The sequence below is a fragment of the Choloepus didactylus genome, chromosome 5 (assembly GCF_015220235.1).
Source record: "Choloepus didactylus isolate mChoDid1 chromosome 5, mChoDid1.pri, whole genome shotgun sequence".
NCBI lineage: Eukaryota > Metazoa > Chordata > Mammalia > Pilosa > Megalonychidae > Choloepus > Choloepus didactylus.
Window position 1 is genome coordinate 26,791,132 of NC_051311.1, and position 11,328 is coordinate 26,802,459.

The 11,328-nt window shown below is 41.8% G+C and overlaps 1 protein-coding gene across 6 annotated transcripts in view; it reads left to right on the forward strand.

The window, feature by feature from the left end:
* DIP2C (disco interacting protein 2 homolog C) overlaps positions 1 to 10,747 on the forward strand; it is a 555,699-nt gene extending 544,952 nt beyond the window's left edge. For all 6 annotated transcript variants that reach the window (XM_037835690.1, XM_037835692.1, XM_037835689.1 and 3 more), the window contains 3 exons: positions 997 to 1,171; positions 3,337 to 3,460; positions 7,481 to 10,747. In XM_037835690.1, the coding sequence (XP_037691618.1) occupies positions 997 to 1,171; positions 3,337 to 3,460; positions 7,481 to 7,733 (552 nt within the window). In that variant the 3' untranslated portion in view covers positions 7,734 to 10,747. The remainder of the gene's footprint in view (positions 1 to 996; positions 1,172 to 3,336; positions 3,461 to 7,480) is intronic.
* Positions 10,748 to 11,328: the final 581 nt, after the last annotated feature.

Consider the following 11,328-nt stretch of genomic DNA (forward strand, 5'->3'; position numbering starts at 1 on the left):
ACAAAGTGGAGTGTGGTCCTTATGGCTTTCCCAATCACTGGGAGTTTCTTAATGAGGAAATGTTTTATTTTAGGGTTCAGAGAACAGTTATCATCAGCCTTGGTTATTGGTCTACCTTCCTTTTCTGCTTTACTTTTCACTTCCTCAAGAGATGTTTATTGCATACCTGCATGTTCTAGACACTGTTCTGAGACTTAGGAATATGACAATAAGCAAAACAGACAGTGTTTCTGATTTCAAGGAACTTGACCATATTTCAGTATAAATAATAAAATAATGCCCAGAATGTCTTAACTAGAAACACTCCAGTCTAAAGACCCTCATTGTTCAGATCCTTATCTTTGTACAGACAAAATTGCATGCAGTTATGAATGTTTTAGAAATTTTATTTGCTTAACTATTTCCTCAAATCTTTTCCATGGCTCTACAGACTCTACATGTTCAGCATTTGGAGTCTACATATCATTCTTTGCTTACCCATTTTCCCAGTTGTCATACATTTAGGCATTTTTGTTTCCCATTTTTTCCTATTATATGCTTTCCCCCTTAGACTGTTTTGTTTTTGCAATTCATTTCCAAAACAGGCTAACCAGGTAAAAGGCATAGTAAGTCATAAGCTTTTTACATGTTTCCAGATGCTCTTTAGAAACAATCATTGTGTTTCAATAAGTACAAAGAAACTAATTCAACTTTGTTCATAGAGCTATTTTAAAAAAAAAATTCACTTAGCCACCTTTAATAAAATTCTATGAGAGATGGAGGAGTGGGTTGGTTTGCCATACGTTTGGTTTAGCACCTTCGTTTCAGTAAACTTTGTGGGCGTCTTTCTGTCTCCCAGAAACCTGACTGAGATTAACTTCTTACTTGTTCACTCCAAGGAAACTTTTACTATCACTGAACATAATTTATTGAATTGTGGTTTTCAAACCCACTTCCCTCAGGATAGCCTCGAGTAAACTCCTAAGCTCCTATGTTCTGCGTCTGCTTCATTAACAGATTTGGGTTCACAGTGCTCACAATGCGAGTGGTTATTTCACTGTTTATGGCGATGAATCCCTCCAGTCTGATCACTTCAACTCAAGATTAAGTTTCGGAGACACCCAAACAGTTTGGGCACGAACAGGCTATTTGGGGTTCCTGCGGAGAACTGAGTTGACGGATGCAAATGGAGGTAAGTGTTTACCTTCAGTCCAGGGTGACCGCCCTCCAGAACAGACCAGGAGACACGCTGTCCACCGCCCCCCTCAATCCTCGAGAAGAGAGAACAGCAGGTTCCCCTAGACACGGAAAGCCTGTCTGCGATCGGGGGCAGCCAAACCCAGGAGAACATGCATGTGTGCTTGCTGCTAGTCAAACTCAGCTGAGTTTAACAGAGAGGAGGTTCAAACGTGTCCGTTTAGCTGAAGCTTTCTATCACATATCTCTATTCTCATAGGAACTAAGATCAGATATAAAATCAGGGAGACCTTTATGCCATTTAGTAGAATCCAAGGCTTCTATAGAAGCACGGGCTTCCATGTTTTCCCCACAAACAAGTTTCTTTAAGCAATAGCTTACTGATTCTTTTCCTCACCAACTGAAACCCTGCCCGCTCCCACCCTAGGCCTGTCTGCAATAGAAACTAGACCAGCACCTTCCCCCTGGAGAGCAGCTGAGAGCTGTTGTGCTCAGGGCCGCCAGGGAGGCCCAGCATCACCGAGAACCACGGGGAGCGGGTGCCCTGCCCTCGGCTGGGGTCTGTGTCCTCGTGTCTGCGCTGCTCCGGGAGCTGGGGGTGGGGTGGGGAGACCACCTTCCCACCCTCCCCAGGTGCTTGGCCACTGCGTTCAGAGCACAGGCCGGCGAGCTGCAGACATGCTGACGTCCGGTTGGGGACAATTAGAGTGAACTGCCATTGCTGAGACTGCTTTTGCTAACCTCGGAGGAGGCATTGAGTCAAGGCCACAGACATTTCATAAACCCAAAACATCAAAGCATACTTGTGTACCCAGTTTATTTTCTAATTCCAGAATCCTTTCTCACCCTCTTTACTTAGTTCCACTCAAATTAGAAGCAGGACTTGAACATTTCACAAGAAGAGGAGCTGAGAGTTGTCACTGAGATTCTGCCAGACCAAAACCCAGTGAGATGAGTTCTTAAACATCTGCAGGGTTTATTAACATACATGCCTTACGAACTTAGTGGAAACCAAATTAACCTGTCTGAACAGGGACTGAATTTAGAAAATTTAGGATGTAATATTTCTAATTTGGGAAAATCGTCGACTGAGTATGCTACCAGGGGTTCCTGTGGAGAACTAAATTTAGAGATATAAAAGTTGGTGGGAATTTAAACTTCCCAAGGAAGGCTGGGAGGAGTCCCATCGTGTCGGCTCACTGGGGCCAGGACAGCAGACACTGTGGCTGTGTGTCACCTCTGACTCCCTGAAAGAGCTAAGTCCCCCACGACAGGAGGGTACGGGAAGCTCAGTAAATGATCAGAAGCCAACAAGTAAATCTAAGCATCTTTTCTTACCTGATGTAAATTGGAAATTATTTATTTTCTGGTATTACATTATTTATTTATCAGTCATTTATTTCAATTTTGTTCCGATATACTTACCCCTTTAAAGATGAAGGACATAGTTCCTACTTTTTAAGGAAAGATGGGACTGGCTGCATATTCTCATTATTCTAAGGTTTGCATTCCTGATAAAAACAAATTTCATGGTTGTATAACGTGAGGTAGAGAAGTTTTCATTCATGGAAGTTATCAGAAACTATGCTTTCTTTTCCCATTCAGACATGGGACTGATAACATAGTCAAGAACTGAAGTGCCGGGGTCAGAGGGAACCGAGTTTAATTCTGGCTGTGCTCCTTCACTTCCTGCCTGTGTGCCCTTGGGCAGGTGAAATCCCTGTTAGCCTCAGTGTCCTCTTCTGTAGAAGACTGAGCATGACATGAGCTGTCTGCCCACCCCAGTACTCAGGCAGTACCTGGCTGCTGTTGATAAATATGTGAACATGTATTCAACAGTAACCAGTGACCGACCCTAGAAAAGGTGTCTCTCTCCCTTGGCATGAAAGCCCGGAGGGCATGTCCCTTACGTGCCACCCAGCACTCCAGGGAGACAGAACACAGCACGACAGGCCCAAGGCATTCTCTGTGAGAGCCTCAGCCTTCCAGAAGCCCTACAGAGCTTTTCCCCTTAGAAAGTACTAGTTATCCCTTGCTCAGTGCTCCCTTTTCTTTGCATTTGTCTCAGTGTTGGTTTTGATCACTGATTAAAACGCTGGTTTGAGCAGCTCTGCAGGGAGGGCTCATGTGTATCTTTCCTCCTTCCCTTCCTGTGCACAGAGCGCCACGATGCCCTCTATGTCGTGGGCGCACTCGATGAAGCCATGGAGTTGCGAGGGATGCGGTACCACCCGATAGATATCGAGACCTCTGTAATCAGAGCCCATAAAAGTGTCACAGAATGGTAAGTGGTACAGTGGTCGGGCTGCTTACTCCTGAGAGCAGGGACGGCGTTTGTAAAGCACCGAGGATAGAGCGGGTGGTTGCAGGGGTCAGAGTGATTTTGATAGCAAACATAAGCCAAAATGATGGAGCTTTTGATTGAAGTACTTATCTGGGGCTTAATAACCTAGCAATAAAGTAGTACGCTTGGCAAAGGATTAATAAATCATATTTGCCCTGCCACGGCTATACCTTTATTACAGTGAAAATGACTTGATGAAGTTTTCCAGGAAGGCAGGTTGTTGTTGTTTAGTGTAGAAAAGCATGGCACAGGAAAAAAAATAATAAAGTGCACACATACATAGGCAGGCACACAAAATGCTTTTTATGAGCTCTGTTAACCTGGAGACTTTATGCATGAATGTGTATGTGGGCACACGTAAATGAGAAAAGGGCAACATTACGGCCAAGCCTCACGCTATGGCCGAGACATTTCCAAAGGAAGAACCACTTGAATTAAACCAATGCCAGCAAGGGCCAGACAGCTATTATAAATACTCTCTGGTATGTGGTGAAGCAGCTTAGCGGGCCAGGGCCCCAGGAGGAAATCTTGGCCCAGATAAGTACTTCACACATTTCCCCTCCCCACAGCTTGGCATGTTGTCTTCCCCTCTGACCCATTTAATCTGTTGGCAAATGCTGAGTATGTTAATGATGCTTCATAAATAAGAGCTGCAAGTGGCAATGGAGCAGCTGCCTTTTTCTCTGCATTTTCCGCACGGCACACTCACTGCTGTGACGGCACACGGGGTACGTGGCGCAGTGTGACTAGCCTGGAGGCTGGAGTGCAGTGTTGGTTCTGCGCTAAATCAACCAGTGCTAATGACTTCCTCAAGCTCACTCAGTGCCTTTATGTTGTGTTTAACAATTAAAAGTGACCCAAGATCATTTGCTTTAGATATTTTCGTTCATTTGGTAATAGAGTGCTTACCAAAGGGCACCAAGTCTCTGGCCTGGAGAAGAGACCTGATGGAACTGATCTCAAAGTTTAGTTCAGGTCTTTAAGGAGGTACATTCTGAAATTCCTTCCTGGGCTATTTTCTTGGTTGAGTGCATTGGTTCTGAGATTGTCATTGTCTCTTGTTAGCTAATTGGTTTGCAATGGGCAGCCTGGCAGTTACTGCCAATCATTGAATCTGAACATGGAATACTTGGCAGAATACAAGGGATAGCGTCTGCGTACTCATGCATTGACCAGTGGTTCAGATTGTCTAAATCCCTGCTCACCCTGAGTCAGAATTCCTCAAATGTTCACAGTTGTACCTCTACATTGAGTGTAGATAGAGAACAGAAACCGATAAAACAACAGAAGCTCTAGAAAGATGGCAGCTCAGAAACTGGGCACATGGCCTACCCCAGTTTCCATCTAAGTAATTATAAATAATAGTGACAACTTTCCATTTTTTACATTTTTAAGAAAAGCATTTCAATTGGATTTTATCCCTCCACCCCCACCACCAAGTATTTTCTGTCTGGTTACAAAAAGTCTGCTTTAAGGTTTATGGCCTTTTGGGGCCCCTCCATGGATTTCTAGACCTTGATTCTAATTTTTGTCATAAGTATTGCTTGTTGTTAAGTGCCGTGTGGCCAGGGACCTGCATGTGTGCATCTGACCACTGCAGGGAACCAGACTTGCCTTTGTTTACATGGGAACCAGAAACAAAGAAAAGCTAGTGGATGTTATTCTGAAGGACTTTCAGTATATCTGAAATGATTCAGGCATAAACTGTTTCGTTTTTATTTTTATCTCTGAAAACCTCTTCACTAAATTGATTTAACCAAATCTCCTTCTTGCTTTCAATTATATTTGCCTCAGGTATCCTTTCTAGCATTTTACCATTAATTACTTCATACTGAGAAATATGGATGTTGTCTTGTTACAATTACTCAAAGGTCACTCAGTGTGACTATAATTTGGGCCAACCAAAGCTTTCCATTTCTCATGGATTGGTTTTCATCAGCCTGAACATATGAAAAATATCAACTCTCCTTTCCCTATTGTGAAGAAGATTCAGGGTAGAAATCAACGTAAAGCCCCTGGGATAACTCTGGTAGAAAATAAGTAACCAGTATCCTCTATCTTCCTGAAGATCCAGGGGACAACAGTAAAGCAAACACTCCTTTTGGCATACTGGATTAAATACACAAATCTAAGCTCATTTCCAAATCTTCAGGACTGTGTCATAAGTTTCAAATGCTAACTATTATATATATTTTATTTAAATACATATTCATATTGTTTATTATATTTTATTATATATATTTATTATAATAAAATAATACCCGAAGTGGCTGAGTGATTTATATAATCCATAACATCACACTGTGGGCTCACTTGGGCCATGCAGAACAATATTTTAATATCACAAGGAGCCATATTATGGAAATTCAGCACCAGCACAACATTTTCTTGGGAACCTTTTTCAGCAGGATTGTTCCCTGAGGTATACCCCCCCTTCACAAAGCAAAATCCAGGAAGAAAGATTTGTTGAACACACCCTCCAATATTTCCCTTTCATTTTGCCATATATATTGGCCATAGTGACATGAACATTTTGTTCTAACAGACTTACTCTCACCCTTTTAGAAAACAGTAGTGAGTTTTCCTAAATACCTCCTGGTTTTCAGTGGGGTAGAGCCCTTTTGTGTCTGGCGTGAGACAGCAGGCAGCAGGAAGCTCACCGAGAGGGCCCTGCCCACCTGCCAGCCCTGCTCTCGTCCCCACCCAGCTCCCTGTGCCCGGCCTCTGCAGCCAGGAGACCCCTAGGCACCAGGGTCAGGGAATTAGCACTGTCATCTCCTGGCAGAAATCAGACAGCCTTCAACAACCATTTTTTAAAAGCCCAACTTTAAAATATTTTAGTAAAGATCTGGACTTATACTTCTGCAAATCAGGCAGACTGAATACCGTGGGTGAACTTCTCACTGAAAAAAAACTAAATCCCAAATCAAACATACTTTTGGATGCACTGTTAGCTTAAAGGAGTAAAGACAATCTTGGAAAATTGCCACCCACTCATATGGAGATAACTGTAGCTGTGTTCCCCGTCATCCCCAAGCTCAGGACTTGGAAACAATCATTCATGATCGCTCCCACGCCTGCAGGATCAGCTGGATTTTCTCTGGGCGTGGCTGGGTGTCTCTGCTTCCAGATGCAGGGCACAGGCCAACAGAGGGGCTGTGCTTCAGACCGTAAGGGCTGGGGGGCTCTTCTCCGCATGCTTCTCACCCCCCACTCCCACCCCCTGGGGCCAAAGGGCTAGTCCCAGCTTGTCCCTCCCATGGAAATGGCAGAGGCGTGACAGGACAAGCCTGGACGTTCAAGTGCACATTTCAAGTGCTTTACAAGCCTCTGCCTCCATCAGCTCCCGTTGACTGAGTTACATGGCTGAGCCCAAAGTCCAGGAGTGGGAAAATTGCTCCTCCTTTAGTGGAAGGGTCTGCAGCGTTCCATGCCAGAGTACTGAGGTTCAGGAAGGTATGAAGATTGGGGTTGTTGCATTCTACAGCATGCACACACCCTTTAACCACAAGAGAGGAAGGAGCTGGGTATAAAGGAATAGGGCAGCTTCTGCATGCTGAGAGCTGTTCCGGCCTCTGAGATGGGAGCATGAATCCTCCAGTCAGCACAGGGAGGCAGAGCTGAAGCATCGATTCCTGAGTTAGCCGGGCCCTCTAAGGAGCTAAAAGTGACCACTGCTCCCGGAGAAATACAAGTTCACAGAGCTCAATGAGCACTTGAAAAACTAGCTACTCATAAGAGAAAGCCAGCAGAAAATTCTAAGAACAGATTTGTTATCCCCAGAATAGCTATGAAATGTCTAATGAATTAAAGGAGATGGACTCACAAAGATGAGCAAGCCATAGGAGACTATCAAGAAGGATCAGGCAGATCTGAGAAAGAACCAAAAGGAATTTTCCAAAAATAAAATATTATTTAATTAGGAACTCACGATGCCATGATGATTTTTCTCTCTTCCAGCGCTGTGTTTACCTGGACAAACTTGTTGGTGGTTGTGGTTGAGCTTGATGGATCAGAGCAGGAAGCCTTGGACCTCGTTCCCTTGGTGACCAACGTGGTCCTGGAGGAACACTACCTGATTGTGGGTGTGGTGGTGGTGGTGGACATCGGTGTCATTCCCATCAACTCCCGTGGAGAGAAGCAGCGCATGCACCTGCGAGACGGCTTCCTGGCAGACCAGCTAGATCCCATCTATGTGGCCTACAACATGTAGTCTTGTCTCTCTGGCTTCCATGGACTTTTCTAGAGATGTAAACATTTTTCTCGGTGTCCACTGAAATTGTGCAGATACGAGGGCAACATTCACCAGAATGGAACCTTTTGTCATTGTGATGGTGATGATGATAACTTCTCACAGCAGTCATGATTGGCATGGAAATGAAATGTGAAATGTGAATTTACCACTAAATTTAGCTCAGAAGGACTTTGGGATTACTGCCTTCAGTTTGTTGGAAAAGCCCATTTCAAAAACTTTGTTTTCTTTCTTTTGTTTTTTGTTTTTTTTAATTATTGAATAATAAGTGCTTTCTTCGTAAATGTGGCTTTGTATTTTGTTAAGTCAAAATAGCAATTAAAAAAAAAAAATTTCTGCCCTCCAGATGGGTTCCTTTAAACAATTTATGTAGTGTGACAAAAAATTGTTTTCTCCGTTTTAATGTGTCATGAAATCTTAATGACATGGATTTGTACTAATTTAAGCCATTGCTAGATCTCATCCTTCTAGGAAAGTTTGTTGAGGTACGAGAAAACCTTCCAAATAGCACCTTCCAATTAGATTTTAGCAGCTTTCTTTGTGAGAAATGTGCTGAAGAAACAAAGGCTAATCTGTGGCCTTTGTTGTTAGCATAGAATGAAAAGAAGTTATAAATAAGGTGTATTTCGGCACTTATCTTGCAGATATCTTTGTACTAAACTAAAAAGATAAAATAAGTTAACTTCTTCATATGTAATTATGTACAAAACGTTTAATTTATTTTGATCTCTTTAGAAGTATAAAAGAGAAAAAACATTCAAGAATATTAAAGTCTTGTAATGTTTGCTAATATAAAAAAAGTGTTGTATTATCTTGCGTGGATAGTATCACAACAAATATATATATATGAAATATAAATTCGCTAATGAAAAAAGGAGATTTTAAAGTTTAAAATGCAGAACTTGTCACTTGCATGGTGTCCCCTCCACTGTACTGTAGATAACTGAGTGATTTACTCACATACACTTTGCTGATGAGAGCAATCACAGATTGCCCAGTAGCCCTGTCTAAAAGTTTCTTCTAGATACCAGAGACCAGCAAGTGAAATTATTGCCATCTCAAAGATGGTGAAGGAATTTAAGGCTAAATGTGCACTAATTTTTTTTTCCTTTGCTGTGGGGACAACAATGACTGAGTTTATGCTGGCATGTGCTTACTACACTTGATAGACTTTAGGAAAGGCAGGTTGGTGAATAGCACTGTTTTCTTAGCTACAAGAATTTGTTGCACAATATTTTTCATCATTTTTGTTAGTGTCACTTTTTGTTGTTGTTTTGGTTCTTGGTATGAGAAGGAATGATGTTACATGGTCATTTGCACCAGGTTGCGTTGATTACCCCCTCCGATGACCACTGGGTGGAGTGGACAAAAGGTCCAGAACAGCTTTAAGGGAAAAGACTCGCACAGGCGATCGCTGCCTCATCCTACAACCCAGCCAACCGTGTGACCTCTGGTCTCTGGGGTTCCCTAGCCTCGGCCATGAACAAAACCCCCAGGGAGCCGAACCACCCCGATGACTCATAACAAAGGCCATGGACTAAAGCAAGCAAGCATGCCTCACAGCTACCTTCATTTTGCCACCTGTGGATAAACACATCCCTAATTTCTGTTTCTGCTGCTGCGGTCTCTCTCGCACTTTCTTTAATTTTCTGAGCTCATCTGTACACTTCTAAATTAAATTGGCCTGAGTCTAACCAAGAAGGAGGTATCAACAACCCAGGAGTGATTTATTTTATAATCGCCCCAATACAATCCTGCAGTGGCTCTTGTTACTAGATATGCATGACTAAGATTGTTGCTGGGCAAAATTTAGATCCTTTTTTTCATTATAATATAGGCAATGATTTTGTCTGCCTTTGCTATATGCAGCCAGCAGTAAGCCCTTTGCTGAAGGAGAATTTTGTTTGACTTTTAAGATCCAAGCCTGATTGTTTTGATTTTTTTTTAAGTGGCACACATTTTTTTTTTTTTTTTTCCATTTATCTGCATGTATGGTGCATCCTTCCATCTCCACAGGTCAGTTGATTTTAAAAATATTGTTTGACACCATTGCGGTGTATGAATATTTCTCTCCATGCTTCAGATACACATTCCTACAGTCTTCTGCTTCCTAAGGGGGGAAAACCCCACCACACACAGAAAAAGACATTTTCTTACACACACCCACCTTGTTTAAGGGATAGTTGGTTTAAGGTTTTAGATAAGATACTGATTATGAAATCTAATTGCATTGTGCAGGATAACTTGTGAAGTTCAGCCAATGTCGGGAAGCAAAGCGAATTTAGATGTCACTTCAAACATAATTTAACCTTCACCATATCAACTTTACATCCAAGGGAGGGGAAATACTGCAATGCAGTTGTGAAAGCAGTTACTAACAGATCTCTTCTGCATCCTGCCATCTCTGAGGTTAGAGTTTAGGTTCAAAAGAGTTGGTGGACTGGGATTCAAGTTTTGTTGTGCAAGAAAAAGGAAAGGAGACACTTAAGTACCACCAGTTTCAGCAATAAAGAAGGATTGTTCTGTATTAGAAATTGTACTGTAGATAAATCATTCATGCGAATGTATAAAATGTTTGTCTTGTGACCTTGTGCTTTTGAAGTCAGACAAAACCGTGTAATCAACTTGCACAAAGAGAGGGTACACAATGAACATTGAAACAAACCTAATCAAACAGGAGCAGATTCCTCATGGTGCTTGTTTATTATATATATTTAATCCTGCTTGACACTTTACCCAAGGGAAAACTGTCCCTTTTATCAGTTGAATGTTAGCAGCGTTATTTCATAGAGTGTGGTGACTGGTTAGAGAGATTCATGTACTCAACCAATCACAGTTTCAAACAAAATTTTTATGTGCAAAGGACAGCAACCTTCTTGTATGTTAAACCACCAGTACGCTTTGTACATCTGTGATAACGCCTGTTTTATATTCAAATGAACAAATAAAAGCTTTTATTTTTGTTGCTCTGAAAATAGCAGTTTCTTAATTGGTCCCCTGGAAAAAATGTATGGGGCAGCTTCAACCCCAGGAAGGACAGTGACTCCTATAGTAAAATGTATCTGACTCTGTTTACATAATTTGATGCATAACTTATCAGTACAGATAATCATACTTGGAACAATGTTTAAATTTTGGCATGGGCATTTATTGCTACAAAAAATTCCTATGACAACAAAATGTTTTTGTGAAATGTTTTTTTAATTCTTTTAAATATATCTAAATATATTTGTTCACATTTTGCTGCAAGTGTACAGATTATTGATAACTTCTTGGGACAGAAAGAGTAAGCATGAGTCCTGTGTGCAATACTTTCTATTAGCTGTATGGTAGGGACACTTTGCAGGTTCAGGAAGTAGGTCTAGCTGATTGTTCCAACTCAAATTGAATTTATTCATTTGATCATCAAAAGCGATATCCTTTGCCTAAGATTTGAGAATTTTTGTGGCTTTGTCTTTTGGAAAGCAGTAGCAGGGTAAGTGACCACCATCAGCCTCAGAGGTTATTAAAAAAAAAAAAAAAAAAAAGGCTTCTACACATCAAAATCAGTAGAACT